The sequence below is a fragment of the Pristiophorus japonicus genome, chromosome 16 (assembly GCF_044704955.1).
Source record: "Pristiophorus japonicus isolate sPriJap1 chromosome 16, sPriJap1.hap1, whole genome shotgun sequence".
In the NCBI taxonomy this organism is placed as follows: Eukaryota; Metazoa; Chordata; class Chondrichthyes; family Pristiophoridae; genus Pristiophorus; species Pristiophorus japonicus.
Window position 1 is genome coordinate 68,767,586 of NC_091992.1, and position 14,442 is coordinate 68,782,027.

General features: G+C 46.7%; 2 protein-coding genes across 3 annotated transcripts in view; one reads left to right on the plus strand and one right to left on the minus strand.

Moving 5' to 3' along the window:
• Positions 1–700, minus strand: part of dhx33 (DEAH (Asp-Glu-Ala-His) box polypeptide 33) — a 71,999-nt gene extending 71,299 nt beyond the window's left edge. Inside the window, exon 1 of one of the 2 annotated variants that reach the window (XM_070857412.1) lies at positions 612–700. The gene's annotated coding sequence lies outside the window, so the exon portion shown is untranslated. The remainder of the gene's footprint in view (positions 1–611) is intronic. The other variant, XM_070857409.1, reaches the window with a different exon arrangement.
• Positions 701–934: 234 nt separating this feature from the next.
• The window catches only part of cct6a (chaperonin containing TCP1, subunit 6A (zeta 1)), a 29,825-nt gene continuing 16,317 nt past the window's right edge, over positions 935–14,442 (plus strand). The window contains exons 1-4 of the mRNA XM_070857413.1: positions 935–1,140; positions 1,547–1,610; positions 12,847–12,981; positions 14,025–14,198. Coding sequence (XP_070713514.1) covers positions 1,004–1,140; positions 1,547–1,610; positions 12,847–12,981; positions 14,025–14,198 — 510 coding nt within the window. The 5' untranslated portion in view covers positions 935–1,003. The remainder of the gene's footprint in view (positions 1,141–1,546; positions 1,611–12,846; positions 12,982–14,024; positions 14,199–14,442) is intronic.

A 14,442-nucleotide genomic window follows, 5' to 3' on the forward strand; every position in this document is an offset into this window, starting at 1 on the left:
GGGGGGAGAAGGGGGTGGTTAGTGGGGGGGGAACGGGGTGGTTGGTTATGTGGAGGGGGGAAAGGGGTGGCTGGTGTGGGGGTGGTTGGTTAGTGTGGGGCGGGGGGAAGGTTGGTTAGTGTGTGGGGGGGGGAGGGATGGTTGGTTGGTTAGTGTGGGGTGGGTGGGTGGGAGGGGGGTGGGTTGGTTAGTGTGGGGGGGGCAGAGAGAGGTGGCTGGTGGGGGGGGGGTTGGTTAGTGGGGGAGGGAGGGGTGGTTGGTTCGTGTGGGGGGGGATGGGTGTTTGGTTAGTGTGGGGGGAGGGGTGGTTGGTGGTGGGGTGTAGGGGCAGTTGGTTCGTGGGGGGGGGGCTGGTTGGTTAGTGTGGGGGGGGGGGGAAGAAGGGGTAGTTAGTGTGGTGGGGGGGGTAGTTCGTGTGGGGGCGGGGAAGAAGGGGTGGTTAGTGTGTGGGGGGCAGGGGCAGGGGTAGATGTTATTTGTGAGGGGAGGGGATGGTTGATGGTGGGTGAATGATTGCTGACCATGTGTAATTGGTTGGTCCCAGCCCCCACAGACTGACCCACGGTGACGGTCTATGAAAGTGCCCCTTCCGGCCCCGCGCCCGCACTAACCCGAATGGATACTGGGGTCTGGCGCACCCGCCGCACTGCTGATATCTCGTTCACACGCGGTTTTGTTCGAGAAGCTTCCAGAAAATTCTCCAACTTGCCGGCTAGTAACGTGATTGTGAACCAATCAGCGACCGCGAAAGCGGTGGCGCAATGACTGACAGGGATTCTCACCATACAAATGGTGAGTAATGCTCTATCAACCAATCAGCGCGGTGGAGGCGGGACCTGGGTGCGGCTGCAATGCTCCGAGCGCGTGTGATTGACGTGTCGGTTGGCCATACAGAGCGGAGGATCCGGGGAGCGCAGCCAGTGGGGTGAGAGGGCGGGCGGTTGGCGACGGCAGTGAGGCGAGGTTTTATCTCGGAGCGGCGGTTGTGTGTTCGGGAGCTGCCATGTCTGCGATCAAAGCGCTAAACCCGAAGGCGGAGGTGGCCAGGGCTCAGGCCGCTCTGGCGGTCAACATTAGTGCGGCTCGGGGACTGCAGGATGTGCTGAGGACTAACCTGGGGCCGAAAGGCACCATGAAAATGTGAGTTACCGGCGGCAGCGGGAGGGTTGCGGCCTAGTGCGCGGCTTAAGCCGGCGGCACGTGGTTTAACCGGAGTCGGAGGGCCTTGGGATTATTTGGGGGGGTGGGTGATGAGGGTCGTAGTGCGGGAGGGCTGCGGTGCGGCCGACATTTCCTCGACAAGATTCTGGAGAATGAGTTTGAAATGCGGGGCATTGTGTGTCCGCCCGGCTCAGTGGCCCCGTAATCCCGGCTGCAGGCTGAGCCCGGGGCTTTGGGCCGTTAATGTACACCCACCCTCCCGTCCCGCACTGAGGGTGTTACACGTTGAAACTTGATTGTGAAAGTTTTAACAACTGCACAAAAGATGTAGTAAAGTGATGGTTTGAATGTCCTTTTATTAATTTGCTGTAGTCTCTTTTCTCAGGCTCGTCTCTGGAGCTGGGGATATCAAGCTGACCAAAGATGGTAATGTGTTGCTGCATGAAATGGTAAGTGTAATATGGTTTCCCCCTCCTCCCAAAAAATCCAGAGGGGACAATGTTAAATCTAAAATAAATCATAACTGGCATAGATGTTTTGAAAGTAATTTGCCATATGAAACTTGAAACCATTACTGTAAATGTTGCCATAACGGCTGCTGTTTTCCTTGTAACAAATTAACTATTCGTACCCTAGGAAGTGGCCTTTGAAATAGTAGATGCATTGGTGATCATTTTCCAACATTCCATGGATTCTGGATCAGTTCCTATGGATTGGAGGGTAGCTAATGTAACCCCACTTTTTAAAAAAGGAGGGAGAGAGAAAACAGGGAATTATAGACCGGTTAACCTGACATCAGTGGGGAAAATGTTGAAATCAATTATTAAAGATGTAATAGCGCATTTGGAAAGCAGTGACAGGATCGGTGCAAGTCAGCAGCGGTGAAACTCCAATGTTGCACGAGATAGGCAAAGCCATAAAACAGCTGAAGAATAACAAGGCTACGGGAGCTGATGGAATCCCTGCTGAGGCGCTAAAGTATGGCGGAGAGGCGCTGTTGGCACAGATACATGACCTCACCTGGAGGGAGGAGTGCATGCTGGGGATCTCAGAGATGCAGTGATCGTGACCATTTTTTTAAAAAGGGGACAAGTCTGACTGCGGCAACTACAGGGGAATCTCCCTGCTATCAGCCACTGGGAAAGTTGTCGCTACAGTTCTCCTCAATCGACTTCTCCCTGTGGCCGAGGAGCTCCTTCCGGAATCGCAATGTGTATTTTGTACCCCAGGGGCATGACAGTTGCAGGTTAAATGCAGGGAGCAGCGCTAGCCCTTACACATGGCCTTTTTCGATCTTACAAAGGCCTTTGACACTGTCAACTTTGAGGATCTATGGAGTGTCCTCCGTTTCGGATGCCCCCAAAAGTTTGTCAACATCTTTCGCCTGCTTTTAAGATGACATGCAGGCCAAGATCCTTACCAACGGATCCATTACAGACCCAATTCACGTCCGGACCAGGGTCAAACAGGTCTACGTCGTCACTCCAACCCTCTTCTCCATCTTCCTCGCTGCCGTGCTCCACCTCACAATCAACAAGCTCCCTGCTGGAGTGGAACTAAACTACAGAACCAGTGGGAAGCTGTTTAACCTAAGCAGCCTCCAGGCTAGGTCCAAGATCACCCCAACTTCTGTCGTTGAGCTGCAGTATGCAGACGACACCGCCTTCTGCGCACATTCAGAAGCTGAACTCCAGGATATAGTCGATGTATTCACTGAGGCATATGAAAGCATAGGCTATCCGTAGGACAAAGGTCCTCCGCCAGCCTGTCACCGCCGCACAGCACTGCTCTCCAATCATCAAGATTCACAGCACGGTCCTCGACAACGTGGACCATTTCCCATATCTCGAGAGCCTCTTACCAACAAAGCCAGACATTGATGCGGAGATTCAACATCGCCTCCAGTGCGGCCTTCGGCCGTCTGAGGGAAAGAGTGTTTGAAGACCAGGCCCTCAAATCTACCACCAAGCTCATGGTCTACAGGGCTGTAGTAATACCCGCCCTCCTGTATGGATCAGAGGCATGGACGATGTATAGAAGGCACCTCAAATCATTGGAGATGTATCACCAATGATGTCTTCGCAAGATCCTGCAAATCCCCTGGGAGGGCAGACGCACCAACATCAGTGTCCTTGACCAGGCTAACATCCCCAGTATTGAAGCACTGACCACACTTGATCAGGTTCGCTGGGCAGGCCACATAGTTCGCATGCCAGATACGAGACTCCCAAAGCAAATGCTTTATGTGGAGCTCCTTCGTGGTTAAACGAGCCAAAGGAGGACAGTGGAAACGTTATAAGGACACCCTCAAAGCCTCCCTGGTAATGTGCGACATCACCACTGACACCTGGGACACCCTGGCCGAAGACCGCCCGAGGTGGAGAAAGTCCATCCGGGAGGGCGTTGAACTCTTCAAGTCTCAACGCAAGGAATGAGAAGCGGCCAAGCGCAGGCAGAACATAAGAATTAGGAACAGGAGTCGGCCATCTAGCCCCTCGAGCCTGCTCCGCCATTCAATAAGATCATGGCTGATCTGGTCATGGACTCAGCTCCACTTACCCGCCCTCTCCTCGTAACCCTTAATTCCCTTATTGGTTAAAAATCTATCTATCTTTGACTTGAAAACATTCAATGAGCTAGCCTCAACTGCTTCCTTGGGCAGAGAAGTCCACAGATTCACAACCCTCTGGGAGAAGAAATTCTTTCTCAACTCGGTTTTAAATTGGCTCCTCTGTATTTTGAGGCTGTGACCCCTAGTTCTAGTCTCCCCTACCAGTGGAAACAACCTCTCTGCCTCTATCTTGTCTGCACCTTTCATGATTTTAAATGTTTCTATAAGATCACCCCTCATCCTTCTGAACTCTCAACGAGTAAAGACCCAGTCTACTCAATCTATCATAAGGTAACCCCCTCATTTCTGGAATCAGCCTAGTGAATCGTCTCTGTACCCCTTCCAAAGCTAGTATATCCTTCCTTAAGTAAAGTGACCAAAACTGCACGCAGTACTCCAGGTGCAGCATTACCAATACCTTATACAGTTGCAGCAAGACCTCCCTGCTTTTGTACTCCATCCCTCTCGCAATGAAGGCCAACATTCCATTCGCCTTCCTGATTACCTGCTGCACCTGTAAACTAACCTTTTGGGATAACAATACAGGACTCTTTCGAGGCCCTGTAATTGGAATGACCAAAAAGAGTTTCATGCACAAGGACCCCCAGGTCCCTCTGCACCACAGCATGTTGTAATTTCTCCCCATTCAAATAATATTCCCTTTTACTGTTTTTTTTTTTCCCCAAGGTGGATGACTTTCTGACATTGTATTCCATCTGCCAAACCTTAGCCCATTCGCTTAACCTATCCAAATCTCTGCAGCCTCTCTGTGTCCTCTACACAACCCGCTTTCCCACTAATCTTAGTGTCATCTGCAAATTTTGTTGCACTACACTCTGTCCCCTCTTCTAGGTCATCTATGTATATTGTAAACAGTTGTGGTCCCAGCACTGATCCCTGTGGCACACCACGAACCACTGATTTCCAACTGGAAAAGGACCCATTTATCCCGACTCTCTGCTTTCTGTTCGCCAACCAATTCTCTATCCATGCTAATACATTTCCTCTGACTCCGCGTACTTTTATCTTCTGCAGTAACCTTTTGTGTGGCACCTTATCGAATGCTTTTTGGAAATCTAAATACACCACATCCATCGGTGCACTTCTATCCACCATGCTCGTTATATCCTCAAAGAATTCCAGTAAGTTAGTTAAACATGATTTCCCTTTCATGAATCCATGCTGCGTCTGCTTGATTGCACTATTCCTATCGAGATGTCCCGCTATTTCTTCCATAATAGTTTCAAGCATTTTCCCCACCACAGATGTTAAACTAACTGGCCGATAGTTACCTGCCTTTTGCCTGCCCCCTTTTTTAAACAGAGGCGTTACATTAGCTGCTTTCCAATCCGCTGGTACCTCCCGAGTCCAGAGAATTTTGGTAGATTATAATGAATGCATCTGCTATAACTTCTGCCATCTCTTTTAATACCCTGGGATGCATTTCATCAGGACCAGGGGACTTGTCTACCTTCAGTCCCATTAGCCTGTCCAGCACTACCCCCCCCCCCCCCCCTAGTGATAGTGATTGTCTCAAGGTCCTCCCTTCCCACATTCTTGTAACCTGCAAATTTTGGCATGGTTTTTGTGTCTTGTGAAGACGGAAGCAAAATAATTGTTTAAGGTCTCAGCCATTTCCACATTTCCCATTATTAAATCTCCCTTCTCATCATCTAAGGGACCAACATTTACTTTAGTCACTCTCTTCCGTTTTATATATCTGTAAAAGCTTTTACTATCTGTTTTTATGTTTTGCGCAAGTTTACCTTCGTAATCTATCTTCCCTTTCTTTATTGCTTTTTTTAGTCATTCTTTGCTGTTGCTTAAAATGTTCCCAGTCTTCTAGTTTCCCACTAACCTTGGCCACCTTATATGCATTGGTCTTTGATTTGATACTTTCCTTTATTTCCTTGGTTATCCACGGCTGGTTATCCTTTCTCTTGCCGCCCTTTTTCACTGGAATATATTTTTGTTGCGCACTATGAAAGAGCTCCTTAAAAGTCCTCCACTGTTCCTCAATTGTGCCACCGTTTAGTCCTTGTTTCCAGTCTACTTTAGCCAACTCTGCCCTCATCCCACTGTAGTCCCCTTTGTTTAAGCATAGTACGCTCGTTTCTGACACACCTTCCTCATCCTCAATCTGTATTACAAATTCAACCATATTGTGATCACTCATTCCGAGAGGATCTTTTACTAGGAGATCGTTTATTTTTCCTGTTTCATTACACAGGACCAAATCTAAGATAGCTTGCTCCCTTGTAGGTTCTGTTACATACTGTTGTAGAAACAATCCCGTATGCATTCTATGAATTCCTCCTCCAGGCTACCCCGTGCGATTTGATTTGACCAATCGATATGTAGGTTAAAATCTCCCCATGACCACTGCCGTTCCCTTTTCACATGCCTCCATTATTCACTTGATTATTGCCCGCCCCACCGTGAAGTTATAAACTACGCCCACCAGTGACTTTTTCCCCATACTATCTCTAATCTCCACCCACAGTGATTCAACATTTTGTTCATTGGAGCCAATATCATCCCTCACAACTGCCCTGATATCATCTTTTATTAACACAGCTATCCCACCTCCTTTCCCTTCTTGCCTATCTTTCTGAATCGTCAGATACCCCTGTATGTTTAATTCCCAGTCTCGGCTACCCTGCAACCATGTTTCTGTAATGGCCACCAAATCATACCCATTTGTAAAGATTTTGCCGTCAACTCATTTACTTTATTTCGAATGCTGTGTGCATTTCGGTTGTGTTTTCATCCTAGTTTTTAAACCATGATTTTTAGTTTTGACCTCTCCTGCAGCCCTTTTATATTCAGTGGCCCTTTTTGTTTCTTGCCTTTGGTTTCTCTGCCCTCCACTTTTACTCATCTCCTTTCTGTCTTTTGTTTTTGTCTCCTTTTTGTTTCCCTCTGTCTCCCTGCATTGGTTCCCATCCTCCTGCCATATTAGTTTAACTCCTCCCCAACAGCACTAGCAAACACTCCCCCTAGGACATTGGTTCTGGTCCTGCCCAAGTGCAGATCGTCTGGTTTGTACTGGTCCCACCTCCCCCAGAACCTGATCCAATGCCCCACGAATTTGAATCCCTCCCTGCTGCACCACTGCTCAAGCCATGTATTCATCTGTGCTATCCTGAGATTCCTACTCTGACTAGCACGTGGCACTGGTCGCAATCCCGAGATTAATGCTTTTGAGGTCCTACATTTTAATTTAGCTCCTAGCTCCTTAAATTCGTCTCGTAGGACCTCATCCCTTTTTTTAACCTATGTCGTTGGTACCAATGTGCACCACGACAACTGGCTGTTCTCCCCTTTTTAGAATGTCCTGCACTCGCTCGGAGACATCCTTAACCCTTGCACCAGGGAGGCAACATGCCATCCTGGAGTCTCGGTTGCGGCCACAGAAACGCCTATCTATTCCCCTTATGATTGAATCCCCTATCACTATCGCTCTCCCACTCTTTTTCATGCCCTCCTGTACAACAGAGCCAGCCATGGTGCCATGAACTTGGCTGCTGCTGCTCTCCCCTGATGAGTCATCTCCCTCAACAGCACTCAAAGCAGTGTATCTGTTTTGCAGGGGGATGACCAGATGGGACCCCTGCACTACCTCCTTTGTACTACTCTTCCTGCTGGTCTTCCATTCCCTAGCTGGCTGTGGATCCTTCTCATGCGGTAAGACCAACTCACTACACATGCCACTTATGTCATTCTCAGCATCGTGGAAGCTCCAGAGTGAATCCACCCTCAGCTCCAATTCCGCAACGCGGTCCGTCAGGAGATGGAGGCGGATACACTTCTCTCACACGTAGTCGTCAGGGACACCGGAAGTGTCCCCGAGTCCCTGGTACAGGAGGAGCATAACACGTGACCAAGCTTTCCTGCCATGCCTTAACCCTTTGATACCCTTAAATTGGTAACAACAATGTTACAGTTTACTTACTGATATAAAAAAGAAAAAGAAAAGCTACTCACCAATCACCAGCGGAAGGAGTGCGCAGCAAACCAGCCCCACTGACCCCTTCCCTTGCCGAATGTCTGTCCCACCTGTGACACGGTCTGTGGCTCTCGTATCGGACTGTTCAGGCATCAAAGAACTCACTTTGGGAGTGGAAGCAAGTCTTCCTCCATTCCGAGGGACGGCCTATGATGATGATTTTTTTAAAAAAAGGAGGGAGAGAAAACGGGGAATTATAGACCGGTGAAGAAGTTTCTCCTCATCTCGGTCCTAAATGGCTTACCCTTTTATCCTTGGACTGTGACTCCTGGTTCTGGACTTCCCCAACATCGGGAACATTCTTCCTGCATCTAACCTGTCCAATCCCGTCAGAATGTTATGTTTCCATGAGATCCCCTCTCATTCTTCTAAATTCTATTGAATGCAAGCGTAGTCGATCGAGTCTTTCTTCATATATGTCAGTCCTGTTATCCCAGGAATCAGTCTGGTGAACCTTCGCTACGCTCTTCAACAGCAAGAATGTTCTTCCTCAGATTAAAAGACCAAAACTGTACACAATATTCAAAGTGTGGCCTTACCAAGGCGCTGTACAATTGCAGTAAGACCTCCCTGCTCCTATACTCAAATTCTCTCGCTATGAAGGCCTTCACCACCTGCTGCACCTGTATGCCAACCTTCAATGACTGATGTACCATGACACCCAGGTCTCGTTGCACCTCCCCCTTTACCAATCTGTCACCGTTCAGATAATCAGTCCTGCTGTTTTTACCATCTAAGTGGATAACCTCACATTTATCCACATTATACCACATCTGCCATGTATTTGCCCACTCACCTAACCTGTCAGGCAGCCTCTTCGCATCCTCCTCACAGCTCACTGCCACCCAGCTTAGTGTCATCTACAAACTTGGAGATATTACATTCAATTCCTTCATCTAAAATCATTAATGTACATTTGTAATTAGCTGGGGTCCCAGCATTGAACCTTGTGGTAACCCACTAGTCACTGCCTGCCATTCTGAAAAGGACCCGTTTAGTCCTACTCTCTGCTTCCTGTCTGCTAACCAGTTCTCTATCCATGTCAGTACATTACCCCCAATCCCATGTGCTTTAATTTTGCACACTAATCTCTTGTGTGGGACCTTGTCAAAAGCCTTTTGAAAGTCCAAATACACCACATCCACTGGTTCTCCCTTGTCTCACTCTACTAGTTATATCCTCAAAAAATTCTAGAAGATTTATCAAGCATGATTTCCCTTTCATAAATCCCATGTTGACTTGGACTGATCCTGTCACTGCTTTCCAAATGCGCTGCTATTTCATCTTTAAAAATTGATTCCAACATTTTCCCCACTACTGATGTCAGGCTAACTGGTCTATAATTACCTGTTTTCTCTCTCCCTCCTTTTTTAAACAGTTTTATTAGCTACCCTCCAGTCCATAAGAATTGATCCAGAGTAGATAGACTGTTGGAAAATGATCACCAATGCATCCACTATTTCTAGGGCCACTTCCTTAAGTACTCTGGGATGCAGACTATCAGGCCCCGGGGATTTATCGGCCTTCAATCCCATCAAATTCCCGCCTAATAAGGATATCCTTCAGTTCCTCCTTCTCACTAGACCCTTGGTCCCCTCATATTTCCAGAAGGTTATTTGTGTCTTCCTTCGTGAAAACAGAACCAAAGTATTTGTTTAACTGGTCCGCCATTTCTTTGTTCCCCATTATATATTCACTTGAATCTGACTGCAAGGGACCTACATTTGTTTTCACTAATCGTTTTCTCTTCACATATCTATGGAAGCTTTTGCAGTCATTTTTAATGTTCCCAGCAAACTTCCCCTCATTCTATTTTCCTCCTGCTGTATTACAAAATTCCTCCAGTCCTCAGGTTTGCTGCTTTTTCTGGCCAATTTATATGCCTTTTCCTTGGATTTAACACTATCCTTAATTTCCCTTGTTAGCCACGGTTGAGCCCATTTTATTTTTACTCGAGACAGGGATGGACAATTGTTGAAGTTCATCCATGTGATCTTTAAATGTTTGCCATTGCCTATCCACCATCAACCCTTTAAGTATCACTCGCCAGTCTATTCTAGCCAATTCATGTTTCATACCATCAAAGTTATCTGACCCCAAGTTCTCTCTATTTTAATAAAGAATTCTACCATATTATAGTCACACTTCCCCAAGGGTGGCCAAGACTGGGAATTAAACATACAGGGGTATCTGACGATTCGGAAAGATAGACAAGAAGGGAAAGGAGGTGGGGTAGCTCTGTTAATAAAGGATGATATCAGGGCAATTGTGAAAGATAATATTGGCTCCAATGAACAAAATGTTGAATCATTGTGGGTGGAGATTAGAGATAGTAAGGGGAAAAAGTCACTGGTCGGCGTAGTTTATAGGCCCCCAAATAATAACTTCACGGTGGGGTGGGCAATAATCAAGTGAATAATGGAGGCATGTGAAAAGGGAACGGCAGTGGTCATGGGGGATTTTAACCTACATATCGATTGGTCAAATCAAATCGCATGGGGTAGCCTTGAGGAGGAATTCATAGAATGCATACGGGATTGTTTCTACAACAGTATGTAACAGAACCTACAAGGGAGCAAGCCATCTTAGATTTGGTCCTGTGTAATGAGACAGGAAAAATAAACGATCTCCTAGTAAAAGATCCTCTCGGAATGAGTGATCACAATATGGTTGAATTTGTAATACAGATTGAGGATGAGGAAGTTGTGTCAGAAACGAGCGTACTATGCTTAAACAAAGGGGACTACAGTGGGATGAGGGCAGAGTTGGCTAAAGTAGACTGGAAACAAGGACATATTGATCTAGAAAACCATCCCTAATACACTCCAGGAAATCCCTCCTCCACCGCATTACTACCAGTTTGATTAGCCCAATCAATATGTAGATTAAAGTCGTCCATGATAACTGCTGTACCTTTATTGCACGAGTCCCTAATTTCTTGTTTAATGCTGTCCCCATCCCCACTACTACTGTTTGGTGGTCTGTACACAACTCCCACTAGCGTTTTCTGCCCTTTGGTATTCCGTGGCTCCACCCATACAGATTCCACATCATCCAAGCTAATGTCCTTCCTTACTATTGCATTAATTTCCTCTTTAACCAGCAACGCCACCCCACCTCCTTTTCCTTTCTGTCTATCCTTCCTAAATATTGAATACCCCTACATGTTGAGTTCCCAGCCTTGGTCACCCTGGAGCCATGTCTCCGTGATGCCAATTACATCATATCCGTTAACTGCTATCTGCGCAGTTAATTTGTCCACCTTATTCCAAATACTCCTCGCATTGAGGCACAGAAGCCTTCAGGCTTGTCTTTTTAATACCCTTTGCCCCTTTAGGATTTTGCTGTAATGTGGCCCTTTTTGCTTTTTGCCTTGGGTTTCTATGCCCTCCACTTTTACTTTTCTTCTTTCTATCTTTTGCTTCTGCCCCCATTCTACTTCCCTCTGTCTCCCTGCATAAGTTCCCATTCCCCCTACCATATTAGTTTAACCCCTCCCGACCAGCACTAGCCAATACTCCCCCTAGGACATTGGTTCCAATCCTGCCGATGTACAGACCGTCCAGTTTGTACTGGTCGCACCTTCCCCAGAACCGGTTCCAATGTCCCAGGAATTTGAATCCCTCCCTTCTGCAACACTCCTGAAGCCACGTATTTATCTGAGCTATCCTGAGATTCCTACTCTGACTAACACGTAGCAATCCTAAGATTACTACTTTTGAGGTCCTGCTTTTTAATTTAGCTCCTAGCTCCCTAAATTCATCTTATAGGACGTCATTCCTTTTTTTTAACTACATCGTTGGTACCTATATGCACCCTGACAACTGGCTGTTTACCCTCCCCCTTCAAAATATCCTGCACCCGCTTTGAGACATCCTTGACCCTTGCACCAGGGAGGCAATATACCATCCTGGAGTCTCGGTTGCAGCCGCAGAAACGTCTTATCTATTCCCCTTACAATAGAATCCCCTATCACTATAGCTCTCCCTCTCTTTTTCCTGCCCTCCTGTGCAGCAGAGCCACCCACGGTGCCATGGACTTGGCTGCTGCTGCCCTCGCCTGATGAGTCATCCCCCTCAACAGTTACCCAAAGCAGTGTATCTGTTTTGCAGGGGAATACTGCAGGTGATCCCTGCACTATCTTCCTTCCACTGCTCTTCCTGTTGGTCACCCATCCCCTATCTGGCTGTGTAACCTTTACCTGCGGTAAGACCAACTCACTGTGCTAGTCACGTCATTCTCAGCATGGTGCATGCTCCAGAGTGAATCCACCCGCAGCTCCAGTGCCGCAATGCGTCTGTCAGGAGCTGCAGCCGGATACACTTCCCATATATGTAGTAGTCGGGGACACATAGTACAGGAGGAGCATAACACGTGTCCGAGCTCTCCTGCCATGACTTAACCCCTAGATTAACTTAATTGGCAACAACAATGCTAAATGTTACTTACTGATAAAGAAAAAGAAAAAACTACTCGCCAATCACTTACCCCCTTGGCTGTGACGTCACCTTTCGATTTATTTTTATTTTTTTGCCTTCTCTCCCTGCTGCAGCTGCACCCGCTGGCCTCTATAGGCCGCTCCGACATCCCCGAACCTCTTGTTGTGGTCGCACTTCGTTTTCTTTTCGCCCCTGGTGGGGAAAACAAGACAAAGCAATACCTCCTGCTCCCACTTGCCCAAACTCTCCCACTTACCAAACTTAGATTTGCACTCTGACCTTCCGCTGCACTGTGATGTTGAGAAGCACATCACACACAGGGTAGTGGAAATCTGCAACCCTCCACAAAGCTGTTGAAGTTAGGAGGGAAATGATTACATTTTTGTTATGTAATGATATGAAGGAATATGGAACCAGGGCATGTAGATCGAGTTACGGTGCAGAACAGCCGTGATCTGATTAAATGGCGGAGCCGGCTCCGAGCTGAATAGCCTCCTCCTGTGTTCCTATGTTCCTCAGTCTAATATGCACGGAATTGAGATAAATAATAAATGCACTCGTGTCGGTGGGATTGACAAATGTACAAAAAAGTATTGCTTTTGAAGATGCCAATTATTCTGTTACAGCAAATACAACACCCAACAGCCTCTTTAATAGCTAAAGTGGCTACAGCTCAGGATGACATGACTGGTGATGGCACCACTTCTAATGTGCTGATTATTGGTGAGCTGCTGAAACAAGCTGATCTCTACATTTCAGAGGTAACAAATACATCATTTGGTTAGGGTTTTGGAAGTTAATATACAATACTTTTGAGCTGCATATGATTTGCTTCTCAGCATGGCTGAGTCAGAGATGCAATTTGATTGTAGAATGGGAGGTTGTCTATAGAGACATTCTGAATGGGAATGTTGAGCAACGATGTCAATCTCCGTTCATAAATGGTATGGAATAGTGTATCATTTAGGATTGTCCCTTTGCGGCCAGAAATTCTGATTGACGTAAATAAACACTGCTGTTAAATAAATGCTGGGTCCTCGCAAAAGTCAGTTAAGAACCTGCTCCCTGGGCCTGGTGTCTTGTGTTCTCTTTGTATTTCGAAGTGTGATGGAATGAAAGCGTTCAGTAGGTGTATTTATCACACTGCTGTAAGTTAGATGATGTGTACTTTCTTGCATTTAAACAACAACTTGCATTTATATAGTGCATGAATGTAATAAAATGTCCCATGGTGCTTCAGGAGTCTTATCAAATTTGACACCAAGCCACATAAGGAGATATTGGGACAGATGAAGTAGGTTTTAAGGAGCGTCTTAAAGGAGATGGGAGGGGCAGAGAGGTTTTAGGGAGGGAATTCCAGAGCTTAGCGCCGAAACAGCCAATGGTGGAATGATGAAAATTGGGGCTGCGCAAGAAGCCAGAATTGGAGGAGTGCACAAATCTGCAAGTTGTGGGGCTAGAGGAGGGAGGGAGGGAGGAGTGAGCGAGGCCATGGACAGATTTGAAAACCAGGGTGAGAATTTTAAAATTGCTCTGTGACTAATTTAGGAGGGCCGATCCGTGGTGGGGTCGTCCGGAAACCGTAAAATATTCCGAAATCCGGCCTCAGCGGCCCGACCGACCTCCCCTCCCTACCTTTCCCGACCCAGGCCAAGACGTTCCGAAATCCGGAAATATCCGGAACGGCCTCGATCCCGAGGTTTCTGGATTTCAGACGTGTCACTGTACAGCAGATGTAATTTTGTTTAGCAAAATGTACTGTGACTATTTTATTTTTACAAAGTGACATGTTATTTCTATTCAGGGTTTGCATCCCAGGATTGTGACCGAAGGGTTTGAAGCAGCAAAAGAGAAGGCCCTTGAGATTTTGGAGCAGGTGAAAATAACTAAAGAGATGGACAGAGAGACTCTTGTCCATGTAGCCAGGACATCATTGCGCACAAAGGTGCACCGAGAATTGGCAGATATCTTAACCGAGGTATTCGTGTATTCAAAATGTTCTGTTTTTCTTCTTTACTTTTGTTATTAAATACCATATCATGTAAACTTAAAATGCAAACTCTTTTGGCACAAGTGCGTTAAACCTCCATTTTATTTTGAGTGCCATAGTTTCTGATTAATTACACTCTAGGACTGTTTGATTTTAAGTTTATTCTGGCCAATACTTTTTATATGATCAGGAACTTGGCGGTCCCCGCCCGTTTAAAATATATTTCTCAGCG